Consider the following 18,621-nt stretch of genomic DNA (forward strand, 5'->3'; position numbering starts at 1 on the left):
TTTGGCTGCCCTTTAGTCACCAACTTTTATTCTTCTGACCCCCTAAAGCCCTCCACTTCATTTCAGTTTGCTCTTTCTGGTGATTAATTGTTTTCTGTCACGTGCCTTTTTCTCTAAGCCCTTTCTCAGGGAGAGAGTTGAGGTTTCACTAGGGCTGGCTTGGTGTCTAACTCTGTGGAAGAGGTAAAATGTTGATGATCACTGGATGTGTTAATTTTCTCTTAATTGAATATATAGATTTTTCTTCTCTGAGTTTTTTAATTGTCTTTTGGGTCTGGGAAAAGTTTGAGCACAGACACAGTTTTGCAGCAGAGTTCCAGAATATAATAGGGATAGTGAGATGAACTGTGCTTGTGCTGAACCTGTCACCTACTAGTTTCATTTGGTATTTCCTAATACTGGAAGAGGCAAATGAAAAATTTATCATTCTTTATTCTGCTTAAGAATTTTTAGGCTCTTTCTGTATCTGCCCTTAAGATATTTTTCAGCCTGAAGATTGTTCAGAATTCCTTAAATGCCTTTGATCATCTGTGTCACTCTTTGTACCGCTTTGTTCCACATCCTTTAAAAAGAGTGAGACCAAAACTGCTCATGTTCTGAGAACACCACAGATTTATCCCCTGGAACAATTAAATTTCCTAGTTCTCTTTTTCTTTCTAGTGTTGTGGATCATCCTGTTTTTAACAGAACAATGAGATGGCATTGTCATAACATTTCCTAATACATTTCCATGAAATCTTTCTTGAATGGTAATATCTAGTTCAGAACCCATCACTGCACCTATAGTTCATGCATTTTTTTTCCAATTTTTAAAAATTATTCTGCATAAATTTATGTTCAGTTTCATCTGTCCTTTATTGCCCAGTCATGAAATACAGTCATGATGCATTTTTGCAAGTGAGATTTCTATTTTGCTAAAGTTTTTCAGGATAACTTAGCAAATTAAGGGAAAAGGAGATGAATAGTCAGTTTACAAAGATACAAATAGTGCCAACCTGCTCATTGCCCTCCCTTCTTTCTTTTTCAAACAGACCCTTCTCCTGTTATCATGTCTTGACTTTTTCCTTTTTTATCTAGTTTGTTCTCTTACTATAGTTTTTATTTCAAATTTTAAAATTCAGTTTTGGAGAATCAGAAAAAGATGAAGTACACGGTATGTTTTATGATAGGACTGAACAGAAGGCCAAGAATCCAGTGGAATGTTCTGATGATTTATAAGACTGCACGGTATGACTTTGAACATGTTCTAATTTTCCAGCACATTCAGGAGATTTTAATGATAACACTTCAAACAGACTAAAATAATCTGCAGCTTTTCCATTGTCTTAGGTTTTATTATTTTTTCCCTTCTTCCTTACCTGCATATCAATCAAATGTGTTGTAGGACAAATACAAAGACCCATGTTCTGCCTTAGTACACTCATCAAATACTGACTCCAAAACCATCTCTATTTTTTATCTCCTATATTGTTGGCACTGGAAATTGCCTGCTTGGCTCAGTTGCTCATGTAATTCCCTTTGCTGAAGCCTGTAATATAATTTTCAAACTGTGTATGCTCCAGGACCCACTGTCACTTTGGGCTTGTGGGTTACTTTCCTGGAAATTTAAGTGAGTAGCTGATCTGTGGCATAAGCTGCAGCACATACTTCCATCATTTCTCTGAGAATTCTCTTCTGTGCATGGATTGGGAAGATTACTTAAACTAACACATTTTGTAATATATATTGTTTCAGTGTGTTTGCTTGAGATTTTCCAATTTCTAAGACAGACTTTCTATCTGAGATTCAAGTTCAAGGTAAATTGGAAATAGGAAAATAGAAAGTGGCTTGGAGTTGTAATGGAAAACAATAATTAGCTCTTCAGAGTATTTTCCTGAAAATATTATTACATGCATGTTTTACCCAAACAAACACAGACAAAAAAAGGATTACAGGACTTGACATGCATTTCAGAAGTTGACCTAGGCAAATTCAGCACAAAAGAGAAGATTTTTATTTCAGGCTACAAAATATTTTAGGGTGAAGATGTCTACCAACTGTAGTAACCAGTATTACTAGAATTACCTGTTTCTATAATTAGATTGTATTTGATCTAAACCTGTCGTATTAGATTCTGTAGACAGAATCAGATATTTATAACTAAATACCATCTCTACTTTTTAAAGTTCTTGATAAAAGGTCTTCAGAAAATCTTGTGGTCACTAGGCTTAGCTTTACTTCTGCTTTACTGCTCAGCTTTACACAAAAATGGTAATTTTTTTTTTCCTCTCTTAACAGGTATATTTTTAAGTTCAGTAACACTCATGTTTAAAACAGATTAAAATCATGTTGAAGATGAAAAAATTCAGCTTCAGAGCAGCAAAAAGGGTTAGAATTTATATATTGTAGTCATGCCATTTTGACCACTGGTAATTACACTATTTTTTATGTTAATGTAGAAACCCCTTGAAAGAAGTATTTAAGCACTAATTATCTATTTACAAAAGAATGGCTTTGGAAATGAAGTGAAAAACATTGAGCTGTGTAGGGATTTAGAACAGATGTCAATTTTTAAAGACTGGGCATACTAAAAAAAAAGTGTTGGTTTTTACTGCAGTTCTTAAATGTATGGTGGCTTGGATGCATTTATACATCCAAGGCTCAGATACAGAAAAATGCACTGCAACACATTCCCCCAGTATTCCTCCAGTTCTGGGCAGTTAGGATGTCCTGGCTACTTCAGAATATTAAACTGGCTTCTGTGAGTATCAGGAATATTTAAGTTGCATCCCTGTATTGGGAAGATGATCCAAAGCAATAGTTTTCCACATACACCTTCTGTGCCAGTGGTGAGAAGGTATAGAGGTGATGGGTGCTAAAGCATTGTTCCTTCATTGCTCCTTCCAAACACGTGTGCTTCTGGGGGATTTCTTGCACTTTGTACTAATACTGAACTTGCTTCTTTCCACTAATGCATTGGAAAGCTGCCAAACTCCAGGATTCTGTGTCTGAGGCTTCATAAATACTGAGATCCCGGACCCTTCAAATGAGCAAGTGAATAAAAATACCCAGCCTTATCCCACACTAGCAAGGGTAGCTTTAGGAAGGCAGAGTGGCCCAGAAATGAAGAGAACAACATGGAACTGGAAAGATCTGGGTTGTGAGTCTGTGAACTGTCATTGCCTCTGGCAGAGATATTTGAAAGAGCCTGAGGAAGACAGGCAACCAAATTCTAGTTAGTCATCTTCAGATTTGACAGTCCTTTTATTGTTCCCCCTTGTAAAATTGGGAAAATGATGCTTGATCCACCTACCACATGAATGTGTTGGAGGATTAATTATCCTCAGCACAGCACTTTGAACACCTATTGTGCAGCACTGTACACAAACATTAAACATGGTTATTAGTGCTGTGCACCTCGTATGCTGACATGACACACAGCTTTTGTAGTCTTCCCTTCCAGAAGGTGACAAGTGGGAGATGCTGAAAGCACCTCCGTGGGATCTGAAGATCTGAATTGGAATCTGTATCAGCGTACACAGAGATCCATGTAGGAAGTGTAAAATGTTTTTTAATTGTTAGTTTTTAACACAGTTTTCCCAGCTCCTTCCCTTTCATGGTCTCCAGATAAAAGTTGTAACCAAAACTAAAATATTTCAGAGGGCAGAAAAGATGTGATAGGAATTATATCTCCTCAGAAAATTTAAGACTGTAACTATCCTAGGAAGTAAAAAAAACAAAAACAAAAACAAAAACTTCTGAAAATGGACTGTGATTTATATAGTTGGTGACTTTCAAGCCAACAAGTGTGATAAGCTAAGGGGACACATCAAAGGAAGGTTCAGTCCAGGAAGACATTGCAGTGATGCAATTTTGTAGACATCTCTTACAGACCACAAGTGAACAGAAGGTGCAGATCCATGTAACCTTTTGTCTTGACTCATTGCAGTTACTCTAATGGCCTCGTTATGCATTGGGCTGGTTCTGCATAATTACAGGGTAATTAAATAAACCGGCCTAAAAGAAAGCCACTTTCTCTTTACAAGTAATTTTGAACAATTATTATATGTGTGTGGGTGTGTATAAAGCACAGGATATCAAAGAGCCTAAACTGGATTATTATCAGGTGGTTTTTTTAGTTTGATTTGCCTTCGTCTATTTTAAGGAAACCTGTTTTACCAACGTGAGCAGTGTTTTATGTGTTTGCTGTTTTAGTGTTTGGTATAATTACTGGCTTTTTCAATGCAAGAATGGCTAGAGCTGGAAGGTTACAGATGACTTCAGAAGGAGTGTTCATTTACAGTATTATTCCAGATTACACACCATACAAAAACTATGTTAATGTGAATTTCCCAGACATCAGCCCCAGTGTTTAAACACAGAACTGTCAAAAAGATGCTAAAAAGCAATCTGAGACAGTCAGTCTTTCTGATACAGTCTTTCCACTGTATCACGCACTGCTGTATTCTAAAAGGTTGAAATGAGAGGGAAGAAGCACTAAGTGGGCACTTATATGACTGTCGCTTCTTTTAATGAATGCTAAAAATTCTGCTCAGTACAAAATACCAGGAGAGAAGTAAAACACATCTGCCCGTACAAGTTACCATTTAGCTCTGCAAAGTTGGGAGTTGATAACAACTGTGAGCTTCAGAGGAGGTCCAAGGTTGATAAAGATGCCCTACTTGGTACAAGGGTGTCCTGGTTTGAAGGACAGGTGTCGCCAATAAAGGCAGAAGCTTCTCTTTGAAATGGAGAATGTAAACCCCCTCCCTTCAAATTATTATAATTTTGAAATTAAGGAGCTCTCAGGCAAAGATGTGGGAATTAGGAATAACAGTTCTTTACTAGGAAAATTAAAATAGAAATACAGTATTACAAAGAACAATCCCAAAACACTGACAGAGTCATGATACAACCTGACACCCTGTCAGTCAGTCAGGGTGTTGGTTGCAGTCCCATTAAATGGTGGCTGCATCCTCCTGCAGTGGCAGATGTGGTTCAGCTGGAGCAGTGCTCCTGTAGAAGGTGCAGTTTTCCTCTGAAGGTCCAGGGATGATGTGGGAAGGTCTGGTTCTCCTCTGGAATCCAGTGGAAAGAAGGTAACCTGCTGTCCAAAATCTCAGTTTTTATCTAGGTAGGAAAGGCTTGGCTCCTCCCCCTGGCTGGAGCATCTCCCAGTGGGATGATGTAATTTCGTCAGTCACACAGTGGGACTCAATGGCCCAGGATCAGATGATATTTTCCTGGAGGGAGGATAGGTTGTGGAAAAGATAAAGATGACTGCCCCATCTGGTATAAAGATGGCCCATTAGCAGATAATATGTGCCATGGAGATAAGGGTCACTGCTCCACCCAGCTTCAACAGATGGTGACAGAATACACATTTCTGGCCACATCCTGTAGTGCCACCCAAGACAAAGGGGAACCTGGAATATGGACATCATGAGTTTGCACTTGGATTATTTGCAGTGTCAATCTGCTTTACTGGGTTGCTGATAGAACAGGATGAACCCTTAAGCACACAGAATTCCACTTTGAACAAGCTCAGCTGCAGGGAAATAGCAAACAGACAGTGTTGCTCAGCAGGCTGCATTATGCAGCCTGTAGTTCAAGTAATGGTTCCCCAGAACTTCAAGTTATTTTGTAAAAATTATGTTTGCCGTAAAAAGAACCTACTGGAGTTTGGAAGTTAAAAATTGCCGCAATAATTTTGTAATTGGTGCACAAACATGCAAAAATTAGATGTTCGGTTGATTTTCTTAATTAGTAATCTACAGTAATGAAAGGAATAAACAAAGATGTTCCTAGCTAAAATATATATATATATTCCTACACATATTATATTACCAGAACTGCTGTCACATTCTTACAGTGAACAAATGAAGGCAAAGAAATTTTCTGAGGACAAAACTCTAAGGATGAAATGAAGAAGTCGGTAAGATGATAATACATCTGGCTCTACAAAAGTTAAAGATGATATCCTGAGCTTGTTGGTAGTAAAATAATCTCAAAAATAAGGAATGATATTGATGGAGGAAATTCAGGGCTGATTTTTTGTGTGGTGAGTTGTTCTGGGAGCAGAGCCACTGCTGCCTGACTTCTTGGATCATGTCTCGTAGACCTGCTGTGGGTTCCAAGTTTCCTCATTCCTTTGAAAACTCTCCTTCAGATTGGGCATTAGTCACCTTAGACACTTTCAGGAAATTCAAGGGAACATAATTAGCTTTGAGGTCTTTATATAGTAAATGGCTTTTCAATCTGTTGGGCAGTTTCAGACAGATATGGAGTGACAAATAGACAGAAGTCTAAAGCATTGTACTTCGACAAGTTCTATGTTTTCCCTAAGAAAAAAGAGATCTTTTGCTAAAACTGCTAAATAAAGGGCAAGATAACGTGCATTTTACTGCAGATAAGGGGAGATTACAAAATGGAAAGGGGAAAATAAGGCAGGAAAGATAAAGAGTCATAGCTGAGAAGAAGGAAAAGGATGGGAGAAATCTCTTATCCCACATTTAGACAGAGGCTGACAAGGGGGATGGTGGCTTGGAGCCCCATTCCAAATTCCCAGAAGTCAAAAGTTGAGTGTGGACTGAAAGAGAAAGCTCTGAAGCCCACAGCTAAATCTGAGCCAGTGTGTTTCTGACAGGATTTTGATATGTAAATATTTCATTCCAAATCCAAATAGGATGAAGTGGATAGAAGTTGATTATGGAGGAAAATAATTTTAGTTTCTTGCAAGTTAAACATTATGAGAGAAAAAAAACCCAACACTTACTTTAGGAAAAAAAAAAAAAAGTTTAAGTTTGCCTAGAAATGAAATTTTTATTCACACCAAAATATTTTAAATGAACATTTTGCTTCATTTTCCTTCCCTTGGTAATGTCAGAAAGACTGCGTGAATTTCCAAATATATCCCATTCCATCCAAGTGGTATTTTAATACAGAAAAAAATATTTAGGTAAAATTTTTCCAATGATTCTAGCTGCAGTTTATGTCCAGATTAGAAGCATAGTTGAGCAGAATCTTCTCAGGTGCCAAGAACAGAAGGATCTCTGGACTTAGGACAAAAACACTTGCCTTGTTTTGGCTGGTCAAAAGAAGAGATCATACAAAAAAAATGTGACTTCTCCCAAATTAATAACTTTTTTCTTTTTTTTTCTTTGTTTGAAATTACATCTTTGACTCCCATAACATATGTTCTTGCATGTGTTTCTTGGCACTCCTGAAGGGCAGATCTGTTTCTTACATGCTTCCTGCCTTAATTTTTTCTGGGGAATTAATTTTGTCCTGGATATGTGTGCAGAATTCCTGTGACAGCCATAATTTTTCTTTAATATCATTGTACACACAGAGCTTCTGTATTAATACTGAGTTTGCTACCTGCCCACCAGCAAAGACATATGCTTGCACCAAATGTTAATTGGTTATCAGTTGGGGATTTAGTCCTGCTCATCGGCTAGATGGATAGTATGAGAAACTTACACCACAGTTAATGGAACTTACTCTCAAATCCTGTTAAATTGCCTGTCTGTTTGTTCCATTGCAATCACAACACAAAATGAAGTTTGAATTTGTTTTAGTATTGCAGGCTCTATAAATTCTGGTTTGTTTTCCAGTGGGGATTGAGAGTAGCATAGAGAATCAGGGAGGATGGAGGGGACCTCTGGAGGATGTTGAGTCCAGCCTCCTCCTCAAAGCAGGCGTGGTCAGAGACCAGAACCTTGGCCCATGAACTTTGAGTGCCTTCCAGGGAGATTTCCCAGCTGCTCAAGGCTCCGATTTCATTTTTTTATCATCCCCATGGTAAAATTCTTTCCTTGTAGCACGTTCCCACTTGTGCCTGTTGCTGCTTGTTGGTCATCTCTCAGAAGGACTTGCTCTTGTGTTTTTCCTGAGCTCAGGTGGTTGCAGACCAGCAGCAGGGTCTGTCCTGCATCTTCTCTGGGTCTGCACAGCCTCAGATCTCAGTCTCTCTCCTCTTCCCAATCCCCTTGGCAGCTCTCAGATGGACTTGCCTCAGTTTCTCAGTAGTTTTGCTGTCACTGCAGAGCCCAGGATGGGACCCCACACTCCAGAGGGGGTCTCACAAGCACTACATGGAGGAGAAAGATCTCTTCCTTTGTTCAGCTGGTTTCACTGGTGATTAACACAGCCAGGGTGCCATAGCCACAAAGATTCACTGCAGAGTCTTTTTGAGTGAAGTTACTCCATCCTGGGTATGGCTGTGGGAATAACTTATGAACCTGGAAATGTCTGAATTATCTGTGATCAAGAGGTGTTGTGATAAAAAATGGAAAAGTGTTTTTTCTAGGGTTGTGCATAAGAACACAGCCATACAACAACTCTTAGATTATGTGATCCTGGGGATGTCCAGCTCCTAGCCAAGGATGCCAGGGCTACAAATTGTGCAGGAATCTGTTCCTTACACATAACTTCACAACAGCAGGGCCTAGGGCAGGAACAAGATTTCCAAGATTTATATTTAAATCTGATTTTGTAACTCAAGAGCACTCACAGTAAAAAGCAAAACAAGTTCTAAAGTCTTCCAAGGAATAAGGTTTGAACAAAATATTGCAAAATCTATGAACAAGCAGTAGGAAATACCCTGTTAGCAAATTTTTTTAAGATTTAAAGGGTAAAAAGTATAGTTAAGGAGACAAAGAAAAGGAAATAGTTTTAGCCTGCTGTGGAATGAAAGAAAAAAAAAAACAACTGAGCTGCATGCTCATCAAAAACACAGTTTAATTGAAAAGCTGACAGACCTGTAACTCCAGCAGTGCCTCTGGCCGGCATTATAATAAATGTAACTGTACATTTAGAGTAATTTGCTAATTTGCCTAAGTAACACCCACAGACAGCAACATGACATAAATACATTAGTGGAAGCAACAACTATAACCAGCTCATGCAGGTTCTTGGCTGCTAGATGGATGGATCAGATGAGCTGGAAAAGATTTGCCAAACAGAACAGAAATGGAGTCGGTAACAACATTTCTTTAGGATTTCTTTATTCCTTTAAGGCCTGAAGATAGCCATACATATCACAGCATGTAAATAACATTTTTAACTTGTGTGTGTTTGTGCACACACCTGGAAAACTTGTACAGGTGGAGTACATGTCTGCTAAATGACAAGGGTTTCAGAAGCAAAAAGGAGAAACCCTTCAGGTAAATTATTGAATCTTGTACATTTAACATGTAGTTAGAAATGTCTGAAAAGAGTTTTGTTGAAAATTCTAAAGACATATATGTATATGGTCCATAGGAAAGACTGTACCATCAGCTTTCCTAATACAGGTGTTACAAGAGTCTGAAACTTTTACTTCAGAATCACCCATGTTTTCATTTGACAAAGTGTCACCTCCCTTAGGCTGGCACTGTTCTGTCTTCTGTTCCCATAACTGAATCACTCTGTTGCATTTTATTCCCAAGTCCTACTCATGCCAACTTTTGCTATTGCATATTAACTGGTTTTTTTTTTTGCATTCTCTAAATAGCCTGCCTCCAGGTTAAGCTTGGGCCATCGCTAAGGATTTTTATGTTATCAACAACACATTTCTAAAATTAAAACCCCACAAAATTGCTGTTATGCAAGGTGGGTTTAATTTTCAATAAAATGTTTCTTCCTGGTCCCAGTCTCTTCTGACCATCCTCACCCTGATACAAATTAAGAAACAAAGGTAATGAATGCAGCTTTGCACAGTTTCTTCTTTGTTTCCTCCCAGATGTGCTTAGGAAGTTTGTGCTGAGCTGTTTGAGACAGGCAATGCCAGCACTCAGGGGCAGAATCCAGTGAATAACCAAATGCAGAGTCAGGTGGAAAGTTTCTGTTTCAGTGCTGCTCTCAGGAAGAGCCCACGTGTGTGGGCATATATATTCTTGTCTTCATCAGGAGGTTGTTCTAAGGTTTTTCACTAAATACGGGTTGTAAAATATTCTTGAACATGAGTCACTTTAAATTATAGTCCACGGAGCTAAGGGAGTCACTGAGAAAATGGAGTAGAAAAAAAATCATGGGATAGAGGCGAACAGTGAGATTTCACTGTGGGATGTGGATTTTTGACAGCCAAACTGAATCCATGGCTTGCTTGAAGGCTTGGTATTAATGTCAGGGCAAAGACCCCTCTGGCTGACCCAAGTTCTGATTGTTAGACCTCAGTACAGGCTGACAAAGACCTCAGCTCTGGGAGAAGAGAGCTGACATGATTTTATGAAGCATTACGGCTGATCTTCTTTGAACCCTAATTTCTGTCAAAGAGTTATCATCACTGTCACAGTAAATGATACTTGCAGCACAAATGGCAATTATCTAGAAGTAAATAGTAGAGCAGAAGTCTGCAGACTGGTTTTTAAGGTTGATGAGTTGAAAGTAATTTCAACACATTAATGCTAAGCATGCTAAATCATAGTGTGCCATGAAAAAGACAGTAATGTCATTTACCTGAAATCAGCAGGAATTACAATAACATGTAGTAGGGGTAGGCTCAATTGTTTCAAATATGTAAGCATATTACAGGAATCGATAACACTTTGTCTATCTGTTTGCTTTTATCAAATCTTCCATAAAACAAGTAATTTGTTTGTTTTTCACTGTTTTAGGTAGCCTGCCCTATGAATACAAGATTGTGATAGCAGGAAATCATGAATTGACCTTTGACCAGGAATTCATGGCTGACTTAATCAAGCAGGACTTTTACTATTTCCCCTCTGTTTCTAAGCTGAAGCCAGAGAGCTATGAAAATGTACAGTCTCTTCTAACAAACTGCATCTATCTTCAAGACTCTGAAGTGACGGTGAGGGGATTCAGAATATATGGCTCCCCTTGGTAAGCAGGTTTTTAAACATACATTAAAAAAATTATTGTTGATTGCTATCACATCAGTCATTCTGTCTGCATCATCTGCATTTGGATTGCTGTGTTAGGAAGAAAAGTAACACTCACTTTGATAAAGATTTTATATTTTCTTGTAATGAATCATTCTGGTGACAAAATAATGTACTGTACTGTATGGTTAATCAAATAATGATGGGGGGAAAGACTGGTGTGCTCTTCAAACTCTCAGCCAGGAGCAGTTGTTTACCAGTCCAGGCTTTTGTGTCATAAAATACATTTTCTATCCTTGGTGAGTTTATCTAATTGCAGGTTAATTTTAATGCAAGATAAATTCTTTTGAAATTTTCCATCCTATAGATAATATTGGAGGTCCATTAGTGTATTCATTCAACTCAGTGAGCTTATTTCAGCATCTGTGAAAGTCTTTTATTTTGTATCCCTCAGAATCTTACTTTCTTTTATAAAGCAATAGTTTTCCCCAAGGTCTAGCTGAGCTTCTAAACTAAAGTCAACAAATCAGTGGCAGCTTAATATTTCAAGGATTTTGCTCTACTGCATGGTGAACACTTAGAGCTCCTTGACAGTATTGGAGACAGATGGACTTCAGTTCCTGACATCCTCATATGGGCTGCTTCCCTGTCTCTTACTAATGTCCCATTGCAGTTTATTGTTTCTGCCAATGGGCCTGTAAATTGGGTCTTTCATGAGCATTTGGTATATGTTTAAAATAAGTAGAAATGTATTTTAAAAAGCAGTGTTTTAAGGGAATATATTATTCTTCCTTTTAACATCACAGCAGGCTGAAATGTAGCAAACAAGTTGTCAAACCTGATGCATATATCCCAATGTGAATTTTCAGTGTGAATAAACTGTGAAATCTCTTGGATTTTTTTTTCTTTTTAAATGAAAATTGGCTTTTTCCCATTTGGTTGCTTGAGATGGATGTTAATTTTGTCTATGCTTATTATTCTACTTTTGTCTAGATTAGTTTCCCTCTTAAATGCACTCTTCTCTTTCTCCCTCTCAGAGCTCCAGATCTTTCTGAGTTTTTTTTCAACCTGCTGTATTGTAGTTAATTTTCCTCTTGTGTGGGCAGTGTAGACAGACAATGTACAGTTTACTTAATTTTCCAAATTATTTGGGATGATGTTAGATGGTATCAGTCCCAGGATTAACTTCTGGAAATGCCACTTGGCATATATTCCCATTTTGATGTCCAACTGTAAATACTGTAATTATGCTCTGTTTGCAATATATCTGGCAACCTCATATCTTCATTGCAGTGTCCATCACCAGGCACCATATTTCCAGTGTCAGTAATCTTTTTCCAGGCAGTGAAGTTGCATGGAAGTCTAGAGAAATTAAATTAAACGCTGTCTATAAAGTAGCACTATGTAGAGGGTAAAGAGAAAGATTTGGACATTCTGTGTGTGATTAGATCTGCAAAAACCTGTTGAGAAAAGCTTTTGTCTACCCACTAACCCACAAATAATACTCCTGTAAAATCAGTTCTACCACATTCCCTTTGTGCACAAATCCTGTCACTCTGCACAAGTTGCCTGAGTTATCTGCCATGACCTATCCTTCAAGCAAAAAGAACATTTTCCATCTTTTCTGCAACTCCAGCTTATAGCTACACTTTATCACTCCATGTTCCCCAGTGTTGCTAACTCATCTCCCACCCCCTTATGGTCCAGAAGTTGAGTGTTGTGAGGTCTCTTGAAGAAATTTGCTTTCTCCATCTGGGAGAGAGTCTTGATAAAAGTTTTCCAGCCAAACTGGTTTTTTGGGTTTTTTTTGTTTTTTTTTACTCTCTGTTCAGCAATGCTAAGTGAAGTTTCCACGCCAATTGATGGCATGTCCAGTGGAAACATCAACAGTAATATTGCAATAGCAACAGCAATAACAGCCCTTCATTAGTCTATCAGGGAAGCAGATGCAGAGTCAACAATCAGAAAGCTTGGGAAGACAATCAGCTCTTTTTGGGGGTTTCACTAGCTGCTCCTGGATTTCAGGCTGTAGTACTCTCCTGTGCCTGGTGAGCACCACTGCTCTTTGGCATTTCTGTTGCTATACTTCATTTGCCCTAAAAGGAGAGGTTTGTCATAGTCACTTTGGGAAATCAATCTCAGTTTCTTTTTGCATCATAGTAATGTAATCTCTAAAAAGATACAGAAATTTGCTGAATTTTACATGTTGAATATTTTTTTTCTGATCTAGCATTATCAAGCTAGTCCATTAGAAAGTATTTATGAACATAGTCAAGACAGTCCATTAGAAAATATTTAGGAACATAGTCAAGACTTTAAAGTTCAAAGTTCTTTAAGGTCTCAGAACACCATAAAAAAGTTAAATTTCATGCAGTTGCTTGTCTAATATCCTAAAATAATTTTCTCTTTCTGCTTTGAAAATATGCACCTAGACTTTCAATTTCTGGTTGCAGCACTGACCTTCTGTATTACATCATCTTTTGTTGAAATAATTAGAAGTTAGAGATATCCCTCATTCATAAAACAAGTTAATCAATAGTTGCAAAGTAATTTGAGAACACTGGAGTATGAGTAAAAGCCAAGCAGCATTAACTTAGTGTCTTTTGCCTGTAGCCATCTGCATTTTTATATATAACCTGTACACATTAGGTTTTACTTCTACTTAAAATGTTTTAGCTGCAAATTAAACCATGAGAGCTTGATTGGTTTGCATAACATTCCAGTCTCTAAGGTCTTTTAAATATGTACCACTTGTGTGTGGTTAACTATTTTTAATAGCACTTGGTATTTTGTCCTCTATTATTATCTAAAACTAAGTGGTTATTTTTAATTGCACAGAAGAAATGGGACAAAGTTTTGTCTCAGAAACCAATGCTCTAACTCTCCTGGGCTCAAGGGCAAGAATTCAAGTGCCAGATTGAGCCTCTACTTACAAACGAAAATTTAACTGTCTTAATTGTTAATTACACAAGTATTATCATTGAGCAGGGAGCAGCCATTTTGAAATGCATTTGCAATGCACAAAAGCAGCTACTTAGGAATTAGTACTTGCAAAAGCCACATCTTGGACCATGGATTATCAGGATAGATGATAAGGAGGAGAAGTGTGAAAACATTAGAAGTTTCATGAGAAATTCAGGAATACTGAGATTTTAAATGGGTCCAGAGCAATGTTTCTCACAGTGCATGTGGGGCTGGCTGCCAGATCTGGATGAGCAGGACATCCATAAGAATGTAGCATCCTTCACTAAATCCCAGGATGGGTCAGGCTGAAGGGACCACAGAAGGTCACTGGTGCCACCTCCCTGCTCCAGCAGGGCCATCCCAGAGCACAGGGCACAGGATTGTGCCCTGGCAATTCTGGAATATCCCAGTGAGGAGACTCCACACCCTCTCTGGTCTCTGTTCAGTGCCTGGACACTGCCCAGGGAAGAAGTTGTGCCACATGTGCAGGTGGAACACCCTGGGCTCAGTCCCTGCCCGTGGCTCTGGTGCCATTGCTGGACACAGCTGTCTAGATGTGCCTCCCAGAGCTGGGCAGAGGGGCAGGATCACTCCTGACCTGCTGGCACTGCTCTTCCTCAAGCACTTCCTTCAGTACAGCCCAGATGCTGAGAACTGTTGGGTCTTCTTCAATATAAAGCCTGGACACCCTGACTTTTCTGCAAAAACTAGTCACAATTTCACTGATGACTAGTTTTGGAAATGCACTCTGGTTTCATCCCAGCAAAACCCAGGGCATGGCCAGAACATATTCACAGACCTGGAAACAATCCTGTGCAGGCAGTAGCTGTAGTTGCTGTGAATTAAAAACTTCCTCAATAACATTTACTGTAAAATGGAAAGCTTCTGGTTGAAAAGTACTTTTAAACACTCTCTTTGCTCTGAATGTTATGAAGATAGAAAAACTGGCAGATATAACAACCCAAATAATTCTATGTAATAATTCATATAACAACCCAAATAATTATATGTAATAATTCCATATGACTGCTAAGATGTCCCAAGGATGAAGCCATTTTTCAGAGGTTTTTTGATTTATTTTTCAGTAACAAAAAAATCATGTAATAGAAATAAAAAATTAGGAAGCAGAGAGGCGGCAGAGAAAACATGCTTAAGTGCTTCCAAGATTTGGCTAGACAGTCATGGCTGACCAGACCTAGTGGTGGTGAGAGGCAGTGAGTGGTAGGTTGGACTGGAGATCTCCAGAAGTCCTTCTCATGCAATTTTTCTGTGATTTAGTCCATCCCATTATGAAGCTGGAACTGTGTGTCAGGCTGACACCTGAAATGGGCAGGTGTCAACAAAGGCCTTGCAACAGGGAGTTTGCTGTTGTTATCACACTCACTACAAGCAGCAGATGGTCCCAACAGGTGGTTCAGAAGTCAGGAAACCGAGATAATAGTGGAAGTTTGAATTTGAATTTGAAGAATAATTCTGTGAAGGATTCTGTGTTATCTGACAGGGTATGATGACATCATTCTATGATTATATCATTCATAGAACCCCACTAAAAATTTATTAGTGAGTATTTGAGTTACAGATTTTCAACATTCACTTGTAGTTCATCAAACCCCCCCCCCACCCCCAGTACTATTTTGCAGGTAAGAGTTTTAATACTTGCCACAGCTTGAAGATAGACTATACCATCCACTCTTTTTTCTCTACTGCCAAAGATTTTAACTGCGCAATTACACACTGTGTTTGCACAAAAAGACCTGATGCATTCAGTGCACAGGATCTGCTGTGCTTGCTGAATGAGCCAACTAAATATTAATCCTTTTACAGTTGTTATTCAGAAATGCTGTGTAAGAACAAATGCTATAAAGGTGCATGTGCATTTATGTATAGACATGAGAACAGGTCTCTGAGGTTTGCAGAAAAGATGCCCATCTGCTAAAGACAGGTATTCTGTGTGTATGCTCTGATCTTATGGAAAATGGCAAGTGGCTCTTCCAATAGGTGGATTATTGTGCATTAGTGACAAGATGAGTATAAATTTTACTTGACAGTGCAAAAGAAATGCAAATGGCAGTAGAAGATATTTTTCCTAGCTTTACATAGTAATTATAAACAGATGTATACAGCTGCAGGAGAAACTTTGGTCCTCCTGCTTTCAAACAAGCATACAAGGTGGCAGGACAGCATTTTATCTCTTGCAGCATTTTTTTTCCATTTTCCCACATGTGGGAAAGGAAGGCACAATCACAACTCTCTTGCAAACATGACAGTTTCATTATTCTAAATGACATATTGGCCTGGATAGCTTAAAGAAGCTCTTTTGGATGAGATTGCCTCCAGACTCATTATCCAGAGTGGATTTTTACTTGACTTCAACTTTCTGGAGGGATCTATTGCTGTGAAACAGAACCTAATTTTTCTTTTTGCAGAAGCAATTTTTTTTTCTAGTGTCTATCTATTCTCATTTCCTCCTTCATTCTTTTGTTAAAGAACTTCAGAAACTTAATTTCCCAGTCAGGGAAGATGGGAGAGCAAATATTAATGTCAGCCTAGAAAGACATTTGTGACCATTTCTTCTGCAGTGACAGATACCTGGGCTGAACTCCTGGGCTTTTGTAGCTTCCCTCCAATGGAGCATTGATTAGATTTGGCCTGGCATGTTTACACATTGACCAAAAGCTCTGCTGCCATATTATTTTTCCAAAATTTGGAATGGAGGGAAGAAAGTTAAAGGTGTGTATGTGGGGAGCAGTTCCTTTCTGTTCAAGTTTTGTTTTTATTGAGTTTAGTAAACTGGGTGAGGCCCATTCTGTGAGCTCTGGCTTTGTCAGAGGAGATGGATGAATTCCTTCCAGTCCAAAGGACATCAACATCTTGGTTGCATTAGTGAGTATCAGCCCAAAGCAGCCTGGCTTATTCTCCAAATCATCATCTCCCTTTGGTTGGAGAGCTGGTAATTTGTTCCAACCTGTTGTCTCTTTTTGTGGTGCACTGCAGTTTGAACTATTCCAGCCAAGTGTCTTTACTCAAGGTGTACATCCAGTGTAGTCAGTAGTGCTTAGCCATGGGTGTGGAACTCCTGACCGAGTTGATATTTTCTTGTCTGATTTGTGTTTTATCACAGAGTAGGCGACTTTGTTGTTTGGCTCTTTGTCAAATGCTCTCTTTCTTCTTTGTGTGAGTGCAGGTGTACTTTGCATGGAAAGGCTGGTAACTTCCATGTGTAACCAGGGCAGTTTCAAAGAGCACACAAAGGGCCAAACTTTAGGCAGCCTTATTTTGGTTCCATGCAGACTCCAGGCCTTGGTCTCCATTTCAGTGCCTTTCTCCCCTATCTTTTCAAGAACAGCTGCAATAGTCTCTTTCATTTCTCACTGAACTCAGTTTCCATCAGTGAAGATTTATAGATTCATTTCATGAGAGGGGCACACTTTCATTTTGCTGGTGATGAATCACCTAATGTTTACATTCTGGGACCTTGTACAAATTTTTAGTCATTGAGGTGAACATCAATTAAATTGAAACTGTATTAAAATAGAATACTGACTTCATTTAACATAATAAACCTCCCCACCTGGGAGCGTGGCTTCCATATAGAGCAGCAACAGCAGCTCAAGGTGTTACACTGTGGGTTTCACTCCCCAGAATTCACAGAGTAAGAACTTCTGCCTCAAAGTGACCATTCCAATTCTTAGTTCATTGGTCCCCTTTCAAAAAATACAAACCTATTTAGCATCTTTCACATAACAGCAACAACAAAGGGAATACAATTTTTTGTTGCTGGACAAAACCATACTAGATGTTTTTCTTAGTAAAATACTATGTTCCTTTTATGTTCTTTTCTTGCTGCACCTTCACTTGGTCAAAAGATAAAAATACAAATAACTGAAGTGCACTTGCTTCTGTACTGTTTCCTGAGGAAAATTCACTTTAAAACTCTTGAAAACTTCAGATTAAGTAGATTCCTCAGCAGGTGGCTTGTTTGCATGTCTGTGCTACAGTTTTGGGGTTTTTTTTTGATGGATGTAGAAATCCTGAATGTAGATGAATTATAGACTGCTGGATTTTGGCAGCTCAGAAATATGTTTTCAAAGTGGTAGATGTTCACTGATTGTTAAAGTTGGGAACCATTTGGACTGTTTTAATTAGTGACTTTGAGGCAGGCAATAGAAGTCAGTAATTTAGGTAGACTTGAGCAGTACTCTGTGGGAACAATAGACTCTAGTCATTATTTAGAAATGAGGCATCTCAGGTTTCAGAAATTTTTGAGGGAAGTTTGGCATCTAAGCCTACCTGATGTGGCTGTATTACTGTAGTGAGAATGCTGAAGATATTTTATTTCAGGCATTCACTATAAGGTATGTAAGACGTGCCAGATGTGTAAGAAATAGCAACATGTTCAGAAGAGAGAAACAAAAGTTCATCATCCTGTTAAGATATATTGTCAGTCTGAGGCACATAGATACAGGTTTAATTGTATTTTAACAGAATGCTGGAGTGATTTTTTTATTTCCTCTTTCATATTTAGAAGAAGCCATTTTCCATTTTGGAAGTGGTGCTTCTAAAACAACTTAAAACCACAATGCACTTGTAGTTTATTTGCACCATATGGAAGATCATAAGCATGGTTTTTCCTGCAAAATTATTTTGATCTATTAAGCTCAGCTGTTCAGGGAAATTGGTGTGGAGAACTGAATGATACTGAACTTCTGGAGTGTGAAAGGTTTTCCAGTGGCAGAAAGTGAGATTTAACATTCTGGCTGTTTTAGCATCAGGAATGGATCACTGGATCATTTTTCTCCTTAATTTTTCTTTTGTTTAACAAAAAAAAAAAAAAAATTAGCTTAAATTGGTGCAT

The 18,621-nt window shown here is 38.5% G+C and overlaps 1 protein-coding gene and 1 long non-coding RNA gene across 2 annotated transcripts in view; one reads left to right on the top strand and one right to left on the bottom strand.

The window, feature by feature from the left end:
* Positions 1-18,621, top strand: part of MPPED1 (metallophosphoesterase domain containing 1) — a 58,897-nt gene that overhangs the window by 20,654 nt on the left and 19,622 nt on the right. The window contains exon 4 of the mRNA XM_079303828.1: positions 10,578-10,803. Within this exon, the coding sequence (XP_079159954.1) occupies positions 10,578-10,803 (226 nt within the window). The remainder of the gene's footprint in view (positions 1-10,577; positions 10,804-18,621) is intronic.
* The window catches only part of LOC306801114, a 212,035-nt gene that overhangs the window by 9,954 nt on the left and 183,460 nt on the right, over positions 1-18,621 (bottom strand). The gene's annotated exons all lie outside the window — the stretch shown is intronic.

This window comes from Erithacus rubecula, assembly GCF_903797595.1.
Source record: "Erithacus rubecula genome assembly, chromosome: 4".
NCBI classification, from domain to species: domain Eukaryota; kingdom Metazoa; phylum Chordata; class Aves; order Passeriformes; family Muscicapidae; genus Erithacus; species Erithacus rubecula.